Source organism: Ceratotherium simum, chromosome 3 (assembly GCF_057802395.1).
Source record: "Ceratotherium simum simum isolate JZ-2026a chromosome 3, ASM5780239v1, whole genome shotgun sequence".
Classification (NCBI taxonomy): Eukaryota; Metazoa; Chordata; class Mammalia; order Perissodactyla; family Rhinocerotidae; genus Ceratotherium; species Ceratotherium simum.
Genome location: NC_141902.1, coordinates 80,493,533 through 80,513,091, shown reverse-complemented (window position 1 = coordinate 80,513,091; position 19,559 = coordinate 80,493,533). Strand labels below are relative to the sequence as shown.

Genomic DNA, 19,559 nt, shown 5'->3' with positions numbered 1-19,559 from the left:
ATGTCATGTGACAATGGAGGAAGAGATTGGAGTGAGGTAGCTACAAGTCAAGGAATACCATAGACTGCCAGCAATTGCCAGAAGCTAGCAAGAGGCGGGAAGGAGAGGCAGGGAAGGATTCTCCCCCAGAGCCTTGGTGGAAAGCATGGCCCTATTAACCTTGATTTTGGACTTCTAGCCTCCAGAACTGTGAGAGAATAAATTTCTGTTGTTTTATGCTGCCAAGTTTGTGATAATCTGTTATAACAGCCCTAGCAAACTAATACAATAACCATCCCAAATCTGTATAAGTTTGAACTACCATAAATTTCAGGTGGTGTGCAACAGTATCGAGTAACTTTTTATTTGATATATCTTTTTCAGTCACTAGGTTGCTTCCAAAAAGCAGCAAGACTTGATTTAGAAAACCCTTTTGACGTTTCTTTTGTTTACTATTATCTCATTGAGGCACAATTTATATTAGGAAAGAATAGTTCCTGGAAATAAAACGCCACTGTTTCACAAACGGTTCATATTTTTATTATATATTGCATCAATATGTTTTAACAACTTCAAAAGCGCTGTTGGATTATATGGGAAAAGATTTTTCTTCTGCAAACGGTAAATGGCTCCTTGTAGCTCTTCAAAGCATTTTACTGTTCTGTAAGATATTCCCACTTCAGAGACAATGTTATTTGGGGCTATGTCACAATCAACAGAGAAGGGAGTATTAGATTCTTTAGGAACCAGAGGCCTTGACTGAACCTCCAGGCTAAGTTCTTTTTTATTCCTACTTGTTCCAACTGTGTCCTGAATTTTCTTCATTGCTTCTTGGTATAAAGATGTCTGTTCACCACTTGATAAATTTTGGTCTGTGGATTCTACTTCAGAATCATCAGAGCTGTCATAATCTACCAGACTTTGAGAAGCTCGTGTGGGAGACAGACTATTAGCCTGGGGTGTGACGTGGGTCTCCTCGGACATCACGACCTGGTTCACTGGTTCAGAAGCAGCATCAGAAGCCCAGGAGACCCAAGCATGAGCATTTCTGTGACTACCAAGAGCAGCCAAAGGACTAGGTCCTGTTTGGTTGCTGCTTTTGTCTTGGACAAGTGAGAAGATACAACCACAAATGTTTATGCTATCTTTAGATTCAGTTACATCAAAGTACTTGCAAATGGTGAAAAAATTATCCCAGTCTTTTTGCAGTAATTTTAAATATCTAACAAAATATTCAAGAAAACAGGTTTCTGATGAAATCAAAAAGTCAAGAAGAACTGTAGAATCAAATCCTATATTTTTTAATAAGAATAAGAAAATACAGTGTGGATTATAGCCATTTTCATGTGTGTGATGGTTCCACATTTCTTTTTCTTGGGTCAAGCTTTCAGTACCTTCACATTCTCTAAAAATAAAGATAATGGAGACCCTAATTAATGACTTTTTATAAAAGTAACAGTTTTGACAGATATAATTCATATATTGAATATGAATTCATAATTGATGAATTGATGAATTCATATATTGATATGAATTCATAATTCATATAATTCATATAATTCATAAATTCACCTATTAGATAACTTTTTAATCTATGTATTATTTTATTTTATTTTATTTTTATTTTTTTGTGAGGAAGATCAGCCCTGAGCTAACATCTGTGCTAATCCTCCTCTTTTGCTGAGGAAGACCGGCTCTGAGCCAACATCCATTGCCAATCCTCCTCCCTTTTCCCCCAAAGCCCCAGCAGATAACTGTATGTCATAGCTGCACATCCTGCCAGTTGCTGTATGTGGGATGCGGCCTCAGCATGGCCGGAGAAGCGGTGCGTCAGTGCACGCCCGGATCCGAACCCAGGCCGCCAGCAGCAGAGCGCACGCACCCAACTGCTAAGCCACGGGCCGGCCCTCTATGTATTATTTTAAAAGAAAAAAATTTCAAACCAATCTCTTTCTCCACAAACTCTATAAAAATCTGACTCAATAAAATATAACAAAATCCACTGACTTTGGTAGTTCTAGTTTTTGTCCGCCCAACAAAAGTCCTCTGTCTTCCTGTCTCTTGATACGAGAGTTCTTCATTCCTACAGGTAACTAATTCCATGTGGTCAGGTGGGGCTGGAGCCTAACCTCCTTCCTTTCCTTCCCCACTGTCAACAGGGATGGGCATGTGACCCAGACTGACCAATCAGAGTACCCAATACTCCAGGCCACAAGGATTGGTTCCGACATGATTCTGTGACCCAACGGGCCAATCAGAGCTCCCCTGGGACTTTTGCTGGAGCTATTAAATATTATAACTGTAAGGCTGTTGTAAGCCTGGCACTACTAGTGGCCCTACCTGAGAATAAATTCAGAGCTGTGAGATAAAATGAAATAATCAATGACATGATTTGAATCCCTATATATACAGTTATGCCTGATGCTAACTTGAACCCTTAGAATTCCCAACTAAGAGCCAATAAATTCCTTTTCTTGCTTAGACTAGTTTGTATTGGGTTCTATCATTTACAACTAAACCATCTTAACTAATACAATTACATTAAAAAAATACATATGACACAAACGCATGCCTCTCTGGACACACTGAATTGAAGTTAAGAAAGTTAGAAATTCACATATAAAGTGAATTTAATTCAGACACTTCCTCTTTCCTGAAGAGTAAAAAGTCAACTTAGAGTACAACTAAGATATATTCTAACAGGCATGTGCATTTTCAGACTGAATTTGTATTTGACCGTTTTGGAGCCTAATTCAAATCACATGCAGGAATTTTGTGTTCTTGATTAGAATCTTTTGAAAATTGGCCCCAAACACTTACAGTCTGAAAGCAGCCACTGCCAGCAGTGTCATAATACAAGTAAGAACTGGCAGCACAACACTGTACCGACGATCATTAGTAAGAAATCCCTTTCTCTGAAGCCAAGAAAGAAATGGAAATAAAGCAAATACTTTAAGGTTTTAATAAAGCAGAAGCAGAAATAGTGTAAAAGGTCATCAGTTATTAACTTCATAACCAATTACAGATATTTGCCATAAGAAGACCCAAGTACATGACCCAAGTACAGCTGTTTTAATAAAGCAGAAAGAGGATCAGTATAAAATGTCATCAGTAACATAACTTCATAACCAATTTCAGATATTTGCCTCAAGATACTATCAGCCCCAGTTCAACTGTATAATAAAATGAAAATTTAGAACAGCTCCTTTGATTACTTACAAGTTTACACTCACCTCTACAAAGGCAAAAATCACCTTATAGAAGCTCAATATAGAAAAGTTAGTCTTTGAGGTGAAAAGAGTTTTTAAACATCAATTAAATTTAGATTCAGACAAGGGTACTAACTTACTCCTGATTACACAGGTAAAACAGATGAAGACTAAACCAGAACCTATGTTTTCTAATCCCAGTCTAGTTCCACCACCCTAGATCTGCCTAGCCAGCGAAGTTTTCATAATGAAAACTCAAATCAATCTCATTTTCATGTAGGGCAGGGTTAAAGAAAGGAATGGGAACTTATAAGGAAACCACAAGATTGTTAGGGATTTTTTCCCCTTAATGATGGAAAGTAAACAATACGTCCAGCACATTATTAAAAAGGTTTTCTGCTTTCCTGGCATGAAGTTAGTACAATTACTTTAAAATATACTAACCTGGTCAACTTCAGGTAGATGCCCAATGATGCTTTGGCAGCCTCCAGCATGTCATCGTCTTGTTCTATGAAGACTCGAGACAACCACTCACAGTGACTGTGTGATTGCAGAGAGGGCTGAAGGTGAGGCTTTAAGAAGGTCAGTAACTCAGACATGAACCTCTGTAAATCAACTTCAAAAAATCCAAATTTCAAAGAGTAGGCAACAGTTTATGAACACATTAACAGCTTGCCTATAGATAAATTTATAGTATCTAAAATATTTTAAAATGCCTTATCATAATTCACACTTTCAAAAAGTTTATGAGTTAAGGATTATCTTTACTTTGCAAATCAGGAAACAGCTTAAGAGAAAAAGTGACTCACTCAAAAGGATACAGTTAAAATGTACAGCCAGATCATCTATTTGCCACAACTGCCAAATAACTAATTATCTCTGAGAAATAAAAGTTACATGAATTCTTGCTAAAAGCATATAAATGAATGAGTGGTAGACAACAGAAATCATTTCACTGGATGCCACAGCTGTCTGTTATGAGGCAACAATGCCACCAAACAAAAATAATTTTGCCTTCAAAATAACAGAAAAAACTTTTTGTTTGTTTAAAGAAATAAAAGAAAGTACTACTATTAAGCACAAAAATCAAAAAGGTTTTGGGGCATTTTAACTGCAATTTAAAACTAAATTATATAACACATGCCACCTAGTGTTGCAAATTATAACTGCACAGAATTATATCTACTATGTAGTTATTATAAGCTAAATGATATCCAAAGCAATTCTGGGAAGTCATTGCTTACAATTCAAACCTTTTACTGAACTATATGCTGCTTCTTTAGAGACATTTACTGTTCATTTTTCTCAAATGAAATGCAGGACATGTCTTCCCCAACACTTATATTGAATATCACACTTATAACAGCTGTCTTTGGACTCTGAGTTAACATCCTGGAAATTAGATGCAACAATTTCTTTGTCAATATAACTTCTCACATATTAGTTTCAATTCAATTCCTAATTATCAATAATCTACATTAGTAGATATACAAATTTTATGAATGAAAATATGAATTAAATACTACAAATATCTGAATATGAATTGACATATCACTTTGAGGTGACTCAACAGCACCTTTTTTTTTAACATTAGTCATTAATTATGCTATACAAATTCAGTTTAGTCACAAAAAGTTGACATGTTTCTTAAGGTAATTTTAGTTCTTTTTTCTTTTTGAAGAAAATTTAATGAATTAACTATGATAACATGTAGCTTAAATTAGCTGAATAATAGTCCTGAGATAAGCATACAAAAAGGAGTTTGAAGAATTACCTTTCATTTGATTTGCTGAAGCACAGTTTTGAAACTTGATTTCTAAGGATTTAATAATAAGTAAGCTCGCTGCTCTAAGGACCACATGATCTGGACCAGGGACACGCTCACGTCCAGGTTGAACTTCACCGCCTCCAAAGCAGGAAGGTTTTCCGTGGACAGACAATGTCCTCAATAAGCCCAAATCCACAGCTTGCAAAACAGCATCAGCTAAAGCCAGCAAGTCCACATCTAAATGACGATCTGGCAGCACGAAGGCAAGGACAGATCCCCGACAAAGGTCTTCACCCACTTTCCGGAGAAGGCACTTCTTGATGAATATGATGAACTTCCTTTTGACAAAAGCTGGAACAGGCCAGGTAATAACGTCTAGCACACAAGAAGGTTTCAAAAATAAAATCCTCTGGCAAGTGAAATGTAACTTCAGGTGGATTCTGGAGGCTACAAGAAGTTCAAGCAATTCCAGGAAACATATCAAACTGTTTATTATTTTAGAAGTATCTTTGTGGTTTTCAAAATGCTGAGAAAATAAGGAATTGTAAAAAACTTCAAAAAGAGTGTGAAAAGGAGTCAGGAACTGCTTTAGAATTTCTGAAATTATAAAAATAGTAATTATAAACAACAGCAAAAACAAAGGCTTCTTAAAACATAATTTTATAATTCACTTTTTGTAAATGTTATCACTTTACAAGATGAAAAAATGGATTTGGATTTATTTACTTCTAACGTGAACAAATGAAGATACACAGACTAATAGCTAACAACCACGGTTAATATCCATTTTACAAATATCAATAGCTTGGGACTATGCAAGGAATATATAATAATGAAAAGCTTTAATTTTTTTCCTTGTAACTTTTTTCTTTTAAAAAGGTATCCTAAATCAAAAAAATATGAAGCAAGATTCTTTAGTTTTTCATACTTCAAAACAGCTCAGATGTTGTAAAATAAGTTTTACTCTTCATTATAAACATAGTGCACCTTGGGAGCAAGATAATGACAAGCATTTATGGGGGAACATAATTCGTACCTGTTTTTTGTGAACATGTATCTTTAAAGATTTCTTTTATTACAGCAGTAAGAGTCCAGAGGCAGTATACTACTTTATCACTTTCAGAGTATTCAGAAAGATTTTTTTGGCAAAAAGAAATCCAGGAATTATTTAATGTTATCTGTGAGAAAATTTTAAAAAGTAGTAAGTTATCATACAATATTTTCTTTACAATTCCAAATTACCTATTATACCCAATACAACTCAATATAACATTGTTTACTCCCTTGCAAAAAAAAAAGTATGATAATATTTAGTAAAACAAAAAGGACACAATTATCTTAATATTCTCTAAGTCAAGAAATTCAATATGCCATAGAAATAAAGAATCAAAAGGGAACATGAAAATATTAGCAGGGTTGTTTCTAGGGGGTGAAGTGACGTGTAATTTTTATTTTGTTCTTTATATCTTTTCTCATTTTCCAGATTTTCTACCGCGAATATCACCTCTTTGTACTCAAGACAAAAATGTTATTTTAAGAAAGGAACAAGCAATTATAGCTGAAATAAGTCAGTAGATGCTTAGATTTATTAACTAATTTAGAGATAAGAGAAAACTCGAATGCTCAATTTGTTTGTATTTTTTTCATTATGCTGAGGACCACTCTTAGAATTTATTTATATTAAATCTGTGAAAATGGCCTTGGTTTCAAGCAGGGGTTCCTAAACCTTTTTTTTGGAGGGGAGGAAGGAAGTCTACTTACACCTTTGAGAATATGAAGAAAGTATGGACTCGCTGACTTGAAACCTACCTTTTGGGTTAAGAATCTGATTTTTAGTGATTTACAACATATTTAAGACTAATCCCTGATACAAGTCACTATCATATTATTCCATTCTTACACTTTTGTGGATTTACACAAGTTACTATGTGAGCAAACATTTTATTAATACAAATATTTGAAGGGTAAAAGTGAATGCCAAAGAGCAATTTTAAAGAAACTATAAAAGAAATAACATAATTTGATTCTTTACCTTACCTTTTCTCTCAACTGGAAATAAAGAAGTAATGCAAGGCACTTGGCAGCCATGTGACATAACAATTTATCTGAGTTTTGGAACATACAGGTCTACAAGAAAACAAAAAAATTTACTCGCTATTGCTGAATGTTTTTAAAATTTTTATTTTAAAAATCTAGATCTTAAAAAAAACACACCAAAAACCTCACAAAAAACAAATGGCTTACTAATTTAGAATCAACATCGGACGACTTTAAAAGAATTTTAATTATTTCTCTGTATTTCTCCTTTGCATGGAACTCTGTTTCGACAGACAATATCCTGGTTACCATCACTTTGATCACCGTTAACTGAAGGAGCACTGTTTCTCGGGCACTGCTCATCTCAGGGCATCTCTGCAAACACACAGGTGCTACAGAAATGGTAGCGACACTGAGAGAGGATGGCTGACACTTGCCCTGGACACCAAGGGTGTCGGAGCATTCTGAGGAGGCGGTTGTAGAGCAATCTTGATCTGAAAACGCTGGGTTGAGATAAATGATGTAATCATGGCTGTCACTTTCAAGTGTGGCTCCAAAAAGTACCTTCTTGTATAATTGTTCTAAAACTTCAAAGAAAGCTTTCATTTTGATTACCAAAATATATCTTATAAGAAGGCTGACAACTCCAAAGTGTAAATATGAATCTTAGAAGTGCGACGAATCTCTAAGATGTTTCTTCAGTAAAATCTAAAATAAGAAAAATAATTTTAAAATTATAAGTGTTATATATGTATCATATTACAAGGGAAAGGCATCAGTTTCCACTTAACCATTTAGTCTCTCAAGTTAAGGTAATACTGATTGCTTAATTTCTAAAATGGAAAACTGGTAATAAGAACATTATTTTAAGACCGTAAAAATGAAATGTATGCTTTCCATACAGATTTAAGACCATAAAATTATTATTATTTTATTATTTTTTTTGCTGAGGAAGATTGGCCCTGAGCTAACATCTGTGCCAATCTTCCTCTCTTTCTTTTATGTGAGGTGACACCACAGCATGGCTTGACAAGCCGAGTATAGGTCTGCACCCGGAATCCGAACCCACGAACACCAAGCCGCTGAAGCAGAGCGCGTGAACCCTACCACTATGCCACCAGGCTGGCCCCTATAAAATTATTTTTAATTTTATCACAGCAGAAACTTCACCTTTCCTCTAAAATTTTTCAAAGGACTATCAGGGTTTCTCAGCCTTGGCACTATGAACATCAGGGACTGAATTAATTTTGTTGTGGGGAGTTGTCTTGTGCATTGTAGGAAGTTTAGCAGCATTCCTAGCCTCTACCCACTAGATGCCAGTAGCACCTCCCTTGGTGGGGCAAAACCACCCAGGTTAAGACCCACCAAGCTAATTGAGATTCACCTTCAACTTATAGATGAAAACCCAGTTAGACTCCTACTTGGTCAAACTATTATGGGTATTGCTGATTAATTCCCAACTCAAAATTATATGATGACAGAAAGAAACCTTGGTTATCACTTATAACATTAAATAAAAAATTTTAAAATGCCATCCCAAGAAAAAGACAAGATATTAAGCAAAAGCAATCCAAACTTGGGCATATTGTATTTGTAGAGGGATGCAAATTTAGACATTCTGGTTGTCCCAGACACCTCTGACATGACAGAGACCAGGAAAAGTGGGGAGAAAAGAAAGAACATTTAGGGTTAGACATGGCTTTTAAAGCAGAGAATGTGGGCCATCAACTGGTAGATGAAAATTAGAGGAAGCATGTAGAGCAAGCATGGCTATAGCACTATAGAGCAAGCATGGCTAGGAAAAATTTAAGACTTTGGCATAAGCAAAAGAGATTACAGAATACCCTTTCAATGGAAAGCTGGAACCTCTGGGAATTAACTGATCCTATGGGGCTCAGTCCTTTCATTGCCTTTGAGCTATTTTACACCTTTGTAAATTGTAGATAACTGATAGCAATGCAAATAATTCTTGCCTATAGACATGCAAATAATTGTCTGGTGGAGGGGCAACCCGTCCTGCAGTGAGAAAAGCCAGTTTTGCTTCTGTCTGTAAACTCACTTCAACATTCCTTTACTTCATATACATTCATAGTTCTTTAACTTCGCCCTTAAAACAGTTGTGACATTTGCCTAGTTCTTTCATTAATTCATGACTTAAATAAAATCATTGATACATGTTCATTTTATATAGGTCATGATTTTGTCCTCTTAAAATTTATCCTTTAACAAAATCCACAGACCTCCCTCGTCTACCCTGACCCATTTATAAATGCCCTGTCCATCTTTAACCTCCTTTCTCACTGGAAGGGAACTCTGAGGGCTGTCACTTATATTCAGTCTCACTTCTACCATGCAGACCACTAACCTGCCCTTGGTCTTTAAACCTCCCTCTCCCTTTCTTCCTCTTGCTTAGCTCCTAAGGAATTTCAATTCCTAATCTTGTGGGGAACAAGAAAAAGCTGCCTTGTTTTAGTCCTCTAGTGCTGAAATAAATATTAAGAAACCTATAGATTTTAATTTAAAGTCATGAATAAAACTTTTGGTAAGTTTTCTCTGAATCTTATTTTCAAAAAGTGGTGTGTATCCCACACGATTTATAAACATAACTAAATATCGGTAACCTTGTTACATCTGACAATGTTAAACTCTACCTGAGCCCCGTGCTTCCAGAAAGCAGAGCTGGTCAAGGAGCACCACAGCCTTACGTGTGCAAGAAAGGGCTAACCAGGAAGGACCATACTCCCAGACAGGACCCACCTCCATCCTTCATCACTGACCTCCCTTGTTTCATAAAACACCATGTTTTCTCCTTCTTTGCGAGGTTTCCCATTAATGAACATTCTCCCTGTTGCGAAAGCCTGAATAAAATCATCTCCTTAATTGTCTAGTGTATTTTGTCTGTCACACACCAGAAATTAATTTCTATATTCTACTTCAGAGTCTAATTCCCCATTGTAATTATTTTACTTTATGTTTTAGTTATAAGAATAACATTTCTTCCCAATAAAACTACTGACGTTTTTACATGTCAAATATTCTATGACAAGAGACTATTTTAAGTTTCAATTAATATCATATGCTCAACTCTAGTATTATAATTTTCAGTTACAAGTGGAATTATTTTTATTTCAATGCTATAGCAAGAAAAATACTTCCAATAATATTTCTACAAATCCTAAGTCCTTAAATTTTAGCACAAATGAGAATAAAATTGCTGCTATCCAACCATTTTTGACCTACAAAAAAGACCATTTAAAATGGTTCAACCATTTCAGCATGCAAAACCAAAGTGAATGTCAGTAAATAAATAAATAAGCAAGCAAGCATTCCAGGGGGAAAATGGGCTATTTTCTATCATGGTGGGACCCAGGTTCTCTGGTAAGAGTGGTTGTGAGAAATCAGATTGAAAAGTTATAAACTTTAAATTAAGAAATACAGATTCAAAATGACCCTTTATAGGCAGAGGAAAAAACAAAAGCATCAATTAGGGGTCATGAATGCCAGGTAGGTAACAAATGAATGAGGAGGGCAGGGGCGAGGCTGCTTCTTTTGTGACTAAGCATCCATCTTTCCTAAATACAATGTCTTTTAAAACATTAATGCTGGCCAAAGAAACCTGCACTGAAACAAGGGTCTGTGGGTGGCCCACTGACAACTGAGAATTGTAGTTTTGTTTTTTTAAAAAAAATACAAAGTATTAAAGGTAAGGACAAATCCCGAAAAAAAAAAAGAACTAGGGGATTTGACTGACCACACTTTTTTTTCTGAAGTGGCTGCTCCAAGGTTGGTACATCTCAAGCTGCATCACCACGCTGGTCTGGAAGAAGGTGTACCTTCCGACACCGAGCTTTTAAGAGGCACTGACAAAGCAAAGTGTCCGGGGAAGGAAGGGTGCTCAGAATGTTGAGAGGCTTTGAGGGCAGCTATACTGGATGAATGCGAGAGATCTGTCTAGCCTAGAAAGGAAACAGGTATTAGGAGAGCTCTAATTAGGACAAGAAATGAGCAGTGCCTCTCGGAGTTTCTTCAGAAAATGCCTCTTGGCAGAAGAGAGTGAACTCTCCTACCAGGGGGCCTAAGGAAGTACCCACTACAAGCATAATATTTGCCTCAAGTCTCTCTTTTTTTAAGTATTATAAACAATCTGAATTTTGCATTGCTATACCTAACAGAACCATGTGTGTCTTAATATAAAAATAATATACTTCCCACCTATCTTCACATAAAATTGATGTTTTAGGAATAATAATTGCTAAAGTTTATTGAGTGCCTACTAAGCACCAGACACTGTTCTAAGTGAATAAGAGTTTCACAATAACCTTTTGAGGTGGGTACTTAATTATCATACTCATTTTACAGATAAGGAAATTAAGGTACAGAGAGATTAAGTTATAGAGCTAGTTAGGTGGCAGAGTCAGGATTTGAACCTAGAAAGTCTAACATCACAGCCTGTGGCACTCCTTAAATCTCCTCTGGTGCTCCAAAAAGCCTCAGGATAATGGTTGAATAGAGGATCTCTAATAATCTTCCTAAGTGAAAATAGTAATTCACACAGCCCAATCTTTAACATTTCTTATATTTACTCCCATAATACTGTAAAACAGAACACCGATCCTTAGAATCATTTTCACACGCTTTCACAAAATCTAAAATCAAGATCAATTACTAATACAACTTCCCAGTGCAAACCAAGATTAATTTTTTCAAAAGATACTCAGCAACCACGGACTGAAACATTAATGAGGACACCCACTTGACTGGGTAGGCATGTCATCTGAAAAGATTCCTTTATAACCAATGTCAAATAGTGTGTTGCCTATATTTTATTCTATGAGTTTTATAGTTTCAGGTCTCACCTTCAGGTCTTTGATCCATTTTGAGTTAATTTTTGTGAATGGCGATAGCAGATGGTCCACTTTCATTCTTTTGCATGTGGCTGTCCAGTTTTCCCAACACCATTTATTGAAGAGACTTTCCTTTCTCCCTTGTGTGTTCTTAGCACCTTTGTCGAAAATTAGCTGTCCGTATATGTGTGGTTTTATTTCTGGGCTTTCAATTCTGTTCCATTGATCTGTGTGTCTGTTTTTGTACCAGTACCATGCTGTTTTGATTACTATTGCTTTGTAGTATGTTTTGAAGTCAGGGATTGTGATGCCTCCTGCTTTGTTCTTTTTTCTTAGGATTTCTTTAGCTATTCGGGGTCTTTTGTTGCCCCATATAAATTTTAGTATTCTTTTTTCTATTTTGTGATGAGAACTTTTAAATGTATTCTCTTAGCAACTTCCAAATATGCAATACAGTATTAACCATAGTCACCATGCTATACATTACACCCCAAGACTTATTTATTTTATAACTGGAAGTTTGTACCTTTTGACCCTCTTCACCCATTTGCCCCCCCACCCCCATCTCTGACAAACATCAATCTGTTCTCTGTATCTATGAGCTTGGTTTTTTTTTGTTTTTTTCTTTATCCATTCATCCATCAATGGACACTTAGGCTGTTTCCATATCTTGGCTATTGTAAATAATGCTGCAATGCCAGATTCTTGACAAAGACTGTAGTAGGCATCAGCTAACAGATACTGAGCCTCTAAAAAAGGGGTAGGGTGCAGTCTCAAAGATGGGAAACAGCGCAAAAGCAAGAGGTCACATTCATCTCAACAACCTGACAACTTGATTAGCGTCATCCTAGTTCACCTTTAATTGGCCCAAATGCAGGAATCAGCAAATGAGGTGCTGCTAGATAAATTCATTAAGAGCATGTACTGGTTTTAGACGAGTAATGAAGTAGTCTTGTTCTCAGAAGCCTAGAGTAATACAGGGACTGCAGCGTTTAACATAAACCTGATCAACAGAAAATACCCACACATATCTTTCCCAGATGGCTCTATCAAAATGACTGCTCCAAAGGCAAACTATTTTTACACAGTACAGATTGATGCTGGACATTAGAATCATAGTGTTTAAGTACCAGAAAAAACCTCAGAGATGATCTAGACCACTGGTTTGCAGTCTAGCTTCAGAATCTCCAAGACAGCTTGACAGAATATGATGGCGGGGTCCACCTCCAGAGATTTTGATTCAGTGGATCTGGGCAGGGCCCAAGAATTGGACTGGGGACTATTCTTTAATGACCACTGACCAATCTACTCGATTTTCCTGATAAGGAATCTAAGCTCATTAGGTTTATATTATATTGTGCTAATGCTAAGCATTTTTTTTTAATGGAAAATCTCCAGGGTAGCAATATAAAAAACAAAACTTCTCTACCCTTAGTTGCTAAAATATGGTTCTACATTTTAAGTGGTGCTTCAGAATGAAATGTTTCTTTACTCATTCTCTTTTACCAATCTATGCCCCTTTCCCTCCTCCTCCTGGCCCCCACCAAAAAAACCTACCACCAGTGGCAGGGTAGAGTTTGGGGAATGTCTATAGATATGACAACAGCACCACCTATTTTACTGAACTCCTGAATTCAGAATACTGTACCAAAGAGACAAACTTGATTTTCGGTTGATAAAGTAAGGTTACCTAACCTACCTCAGCAAAGTAGCACACACTCAAAGATTTGCAAAAAGTACAGTTTATATGATGAAGACATTTCTACAATTCAAGCAGGAGGATGCCAATACTCCTTTATTTAGTCACCTCAAAGGTTCCTTCTTGACTCTGGACCTTGATACAATGCTGTTCCCTCCACTTAGAAAGCTTTTGTTTTCAGCTTAAATATGACTTTCTGTGACAACAAACTGCACAACATTAGAAGAAATGGATAAATTCCTAGAAATATACAACCTACCAAGACTAAATCAGGAAGAAATAGAAAATCTGAACAGACTGATTAGTTGTAAGGAGACTATTCAGTAATTAAAAACCTCGCAATGAACAAAGGTCCAAGATCAGATGGCTTCACTGGTGAATTCAACCAAACATTTAAAGAGGAATTAACACGCCTTCTCAAACTCTTCCAAAAAACAGAAAAGGAGGGAACATTTCCAAACTCATTTTATAAGGCCAGCATTACCCTGATACCAAAATCAGACAAGGACATCACAAGAAAAGATACTTACAGGCCAATATCACTGATGAACATAGATATAAAAATCCTCAACAAAATATTAGCAAACTGAGTTCAATAATACATTAAAAGAATCATATACCAATCAAGTGGGATTTATTCCATGGTTGCAAGGATGGTTCAACACCTGCAAATCAATCAATGTCATACAATACATTAACAAAATAAATGATAAAAATCATATGATCATCTCAATAGATGCAGAAAAAGCATCTGAAAAAATTCAACATCCATCTAGGATAAAACACTCTTAACAAAGTGGGTATAGAGGGAACGTGCCTTAACATAATAAAGGCCATATACAACAAGCACACAGCTAACATCAACTGTGAATGGTAAAAGGCTGAAAGCTTTTCCTCTAAGATCAGGAACAAGACAAGAATGCCCACTCTTGCCACTTTTATTCATTATAGTGTTGGAAGTCCTAGCCAGAGCAATTAGTCAAGGAAAATAAACAAAAGGCTTCCATATTGGAAAGGAAGAAGTAAAACCGTCACTATTTGCAGATGACATGACATCATATATAGAAAACCCTAAAGATTCCACCAAAAAATTATTAGAACCAATAAATGAATTCAGTAAAGTTACAGCAAACAAATTCAATATACAAAAATCTGTTGCATTTCTATCCACTAATAATGAACTATCAAAAAGAAAAATTAAAAAAAAAATCCCATTTAAAACTGCATCAAAAAGAATAAAATACCTAGGAAAAAATTTAACCAAGGAGGTGAAAGACCTGTACACTGAAAACTATAAGACACTGATGAAAGACACTGAAGACGACACGTGTAAATGGAAGGATATTCTGTGCTCATAGATTGGAAGAACTAATATTGTTAAAATGTGCATATTACCCAAAGCAATCTACAAATTCAATGCAATCCCTATCAAAATTCCAATGGCATTTTTCATAGACATAGAACAAACAACCCTAAAATTTGTATGGAACCATAAAAGACTCCAAATAGCCAAAGCAATCTTGAAAACAGAAGAACAAAGCTAGAGGAATTAGGCTTCCTGATTTCAAACTATATTATAAAGCTATAGTAATCAGAACAGTATGGTATTAGCATAAACACAGGCACATGGATCAATAGAACCAGAATAGAGAACCCAGAAATAAATCCATGCATATATGGTCAATTAATTTACAACAAAGGAGCAAAGAATATACAATGGGGAAAGGACAGTCTCTTTAATAAATGGTGCAGGGAAAACTGGATAGCCACACGCAAAAGAATGAAACTGGACCACTATTTTACACCATACACAAAAATTCACTCAAAATGGATTAAAGACTTGAACTATAAAACTCCTAGAAGAAAACATAAGTGAAAAGTTCCTTGACATCATCTTGACGATGATTTTTTGGATTTGACACCAAAAGCAAAGGCAACAAAAGCAAAAAAAACAAGTGGGACCACATCAAACTAAAAAGCTTCTGCACAGCAAAGGAAACCATCAACAAAATGAAAAGGTAACCTACTGAATGGGAGAAAATATTTGCAAATCATATATTTGAGAAGCGGTTAATATCCAAAAAACATTAAAAAATACAACTTAATAGCAAAAAAACAAACATTCTGATTAAAAAATGGGCAGAGAATCTGAATAGACATTTTCTAAATAAGATATACAGATGGGTAACAGGCACATGAAAAAGTGCTCAACATCACTAATCACCAGGGAAATGCAAATCAAAACCACAATGAGATATCACCTCAGACCTGTTAGAATGGCTATTATCAAAAATATAAGCAACGACAAGTGCTGGCAAGGATATGGAGAAAAGGGAACCTTTGTGCACTGTTGGTGGGAATGTAAATTGGTGCAGCCACTATGGAAAACAGTATGGAGGTTCCCCCCAAAACTACAAATAGAACTACCATATCATCCAGTAATCCCACTTCTGGGTATATATCTGAAGAAAACAAGAACAATAACTGAAAAATCTCTCCACTTTTCCTTAGGATAAAGCCCAAACCCCTGAACATGGCTTAGCAGGCCCTTCAAGATGTGACTCTTCTCACCTCTGTGACCTACAAACTAAGCTCCAAGCCTTCTCTGAGGTCCTCAGAAACTCTGTGCCCTTTAAGGATTCCCAAGCTTCGCTTAGTCCATTCTTTCTGACTAAATCACATTCAGCCTTCTCTCCCCAACTCTCAACCTTCAACATGGAAACCTCCAGTCTGGGGGGAACCTTCCACATATCCAAGTCAGGAATAGAGGGCCCTGCCAAGTGCTCCCTCAGCCTATACCACAGTATTTATCTCACTGCATCGTCTATAACTATTTTCTAATTTGGTTCCCCCACACTTGACTAGGAGCTCCCTTGGTCAGGCCGGAGTCCCGTTTGCCTACATAAGCCAACAGGTAGCTCATGTGGAAGGCACCGAAATGAGTATTCTTGAACAAATGAATGATGGTGTAAAAGAAAATATCAGGGGGCAAATTCAAAGCATCTGTAGTGAATCCATCTGCCACAAAACTTCTTAATATATTTTACTACATAAAAGCAGTTGATATATTGAAATACTTCCTTTATATAAACAGGTAGGCCCTTCTTCGAAGACATCGGTGGTAGCCAAATGTGACTTAGTTTAAAATAATATCAACTCCTGCCTAGACAACAATAGCCTTCCACATTTGCAGCAAACCCCACTCCCAGCTACAGTCTTCTCCACTGAGCAGCCAGTGATCTTTTCAAAACATAAATAAGATACTATAACTTCCCAAGCATGGCCTACAAGGTCCAGCCTGTCCCACACCCCAACCTCATTACCAATCACTCTTCCTCTTACTCTACTAGACTCGCTCACCTTCTTTCTTGCAGTTCTTGTAAACGGCAAACGTTATTCCAGCATCATAGGGTTTGCACTTTTGATTCTCTCTGTCTACAAAATTCTACCCCCCAGCTCTTGGTATGGCTGGCTCCTCTTCATTCAGATCGTTTGCTCAAATGTCATTTCCTCAGAGACCTTTCCTGACTATCTATAATATCCACCACGTCCTAGTCGAACTCGATTCTATTACTGTGCTTTATTTTCTTTATATAACCTATCCCTATTTGATAATTTTATGAAAGCTCCACGAGGGCAAGTGATTGCATCTATCTTGTCCACTGTTGTCTCCCTAACAGCTAGAACAGTGCCCGGCCAGTAAACACTTGCTAAATGAATAAATGCACTTAATGAACAGGTCCATCTGGCATATTTTCCACTCTCTTTTCCCCTCCATTCACAGGAATCCGTGAGGGTCGATATCCTTGCAGGAAAGCCCTTGAAATGTCACCGCCATCCCAAAGAGAGTCCTCTCTTCCGCGCTAGGCGAGGTATACCTAGCCTGGTAGCTAACGGGCCTCCGGGACGGAGATATGAGCCATGGACCTGGCACTCGAGTCAGAAAATCGCTGATGAGGGGCGGCGACACAAGGCGCCCCTCTCCTCGCTTCCTGAGGACTGCCGCCTCCCCAACCTTAACCCCTTGGACCAGCCTCTCAGTCGGCCAGACACACGCCTCCCCAGTTGCCGAACTCAGCGGCCGCTCCCAGTTACCTGCCAGGGATCTGGCTCCTGCCAGGGATCTGGCTCTACACACTCAGCCTTCCCACCGCCATTCCAGCGACCACCGGCCCCTGCCCGGCCACCGTAGTTCACGGAGAGTACACGCTAGTCCCTCCCCCCGCATGCGCAGAAGCTCCATTAGCGTACACTGTCTCTTAGCAACCGCTTCGAGTCCCTCCGCCAGGGGCGGAGCATCGGAAGCCACAGGGGGGAAGCCGAGGGGAAAGTAAGTAGGGCCAATTGGAGGCGACTCCCAGCCTCGATCGGCACGCCTCCTCTAACTGTCGCGAATGCGCAGGCGGCTTTACGGCAGCCAAGGGGTGGGGGCTGCCTGGGGTAAGGAGGAGAGAAGGAAGCAACCAACCAACCAAGTCGCCCCCGCCCCCCACCCCCACCTACTCCGGACCTGGTTTACGGCTCCGGGCTCAGGCTCCAGTGCGGCCGCTGATTGGCTGCTGAAGGCTTGGTCCCATCCCAGTGACCCCAAAGTGCTGGAGGGAGGGGGCGGGGGTGGCCCAGTGCAAAGTGCATCCCGAAAGCCCCCTGCCTGGAGCCCCTGCGGCTGGCACTTCGAACCCTGTGTGACCCGGGACCTCGCTGTCCCCAGACCTCCCGTGTCCGCCCGTAGCTGGGAGTCTGGCCCGGAGCGCGGCAGCCCCCTGCTCCGAGTCCTCAGACCGGGACTGCCCCCCCCAACCCGAGTCGGGACTTCCTCCCTGCACCCCTGCCCCGAGGCTGCCCCGCGGCCAGGACCGCCGCCCCCCGTCTGCTCGGCTGTCTGGATGCTCGCCGGGCTGGGGCCGTGAGGCACCGAGGAGGATCAGGAACACCCGTGTCCGGCCCTGTCTGGGGTGTTTCTTCAATGGAGAAGTTGGTGAGTGTGGAGGAGGCTGAAAGGAGGAAGAGAAGCAGCAGCTGAGGAGACAGGTAAAGTCACTTACCTCCCCTGAGAGGAAGGGGGCTGACCGAGAGGGAGGAGAATCACTGCTTCTTCCTGCCTGCCCTTACTACTCTCTTCCCATGCTCCCCGTTCCTCGGAGCCCCCTCCTCCTTGGCCCCAGGGCACTACACCACTCACTAGTTGCTGATTTCCAGGTTTGAGCTGGCTAGAGGAGACGAGAGAGCAGGAAGGGATTTGCCCACCCACCGGAGAAGCAGCAGAGAGCCTCTGACCAGCATCCTCTATAAAGGTAATAAGCCAGTCCTCCCCTCCCCCCTTTGTTTATTCCTGGCCCCTACCTTATTAAGCAGTGCTTTATTTTCAGGGTGATTACCTGGGAATGCAACCTTTTCTTGGCCCCCAGTTTGCCAGTGTAAACAAAAACACTGCCCGTGCTGTAATACTTAACATTTTAGTAACTTCTCTACCCCAGAAGCGTGTTTTACCCCCTTCTCTCCGTACAGTGTTTCCGTGTTTTGCGTTATCTTTTGGTACACTGTACCATTTACGCTGCTCTGAGACTTTGAGACCTTTTAGTAGCTCCCCCCTGCTTTACTCTCATAGGAATTCCTCAATTCCTTGTTAATTGCTTGTTAATTCTGAATGACTCTGCTTTTTAATTAAACCACAGTTTTCTCTTTTCTTCTTATTCCTTCCTATCACCTTTCCTCTACCTCCATCAGAAAAGCTTTTGCGTTACCTAACTCAAGGGTTTGATAGAGGAAGGTACAGTAATGGCTTGAAATTTATGAGTTTCGGAAAACAGTGTGACTTTTTTTCCGAGTAAAAAGTGAATCTGTATACTTTAATAATAGGAGAGATATGAAAGCAATATTCGCCCCTGAAGCGCTTATGTATAATTAACTCTTTGGGCTTTTGTGTGTTTCTGTGTGACAGATGTGGATGGGCCCTGAAACTGTTCCAAAAAGATAAACAATACTTGTTACACCTGATATTTTCTAGGAGAACTTAAAACTTT

General features: G+C 38.6%; 2 protein-coding genes across 11 annotated transcripts in view; one reads left to right on the top strand and one right to left on the bottom strand.

Annotated features, from left to right (window-relative positions):
• Positions 1-496: 496 nt before the first annotated feature.
• LINS1 (lines homolog 1) lies at positions 497-18,604 on the bottom strand. Of its 8 annotated transcripts, none has more exons than XM_087428852.1 (8): positions 18,582-18,600; positions 10,745-10,949; positions 7,201-7,701; positions 6,994-7,083; positions 5,993-6,134; positions 4,963-5,553; positions 3,633-3,804; positions 497-1,384 (listed from the first exon to the last, which is right to left on the bottom strand). In XM_087428852.1, exons 3-8 carry the CDS (start codon positions 7,597-7,599, stop codon positions 499-501), a joined length of 2,280 nt encoding a protein of 759 aa, XP_087284978.1. In that variant the 5' UTR covers positions 7,600-7,701; positions 10,745-10,949; positions 18,582-18,600; the 3' UTR covers positions 497-498. The 8 variants fall into 8 exon arrangements, with proteins under 8 accessions (XP_087284978.1, XP_087284976.1, XP_087284977.1 ...); XM_087428850.1 differs by lacking the exon at positions 18,582-18,600 and adding an exon at positions 17,632-17,960; XM_087428851.1 differs by lacking the exon at positions 18,582-18,600 and adding an exon at positions 11,850-12,111.
• The window catches only part of ASB7 (ankyrin repeat and SOCS box containing 7), a 53,359-nt gene continuing 51,879 nt past the window's right edge, over positions 18,080-19,559 (top strand). The window contains exons 1-2 of one of the 3 annotated variants that reach the window (XM_087428859.1): positions 18,080-18,514; positions 18,736-18,830. The gene's annotated coding sequence lies outside the window, so the exon portion shown is untranslated. Of the gene's footprint in view, positions 18,568-18,735; positions 18,831-19,559 lie in introns of all 3 variants that reach the window. The other 2 variants (XM_087428858.1, XM_004431891.3) reach the window with 2 other exon arrangements.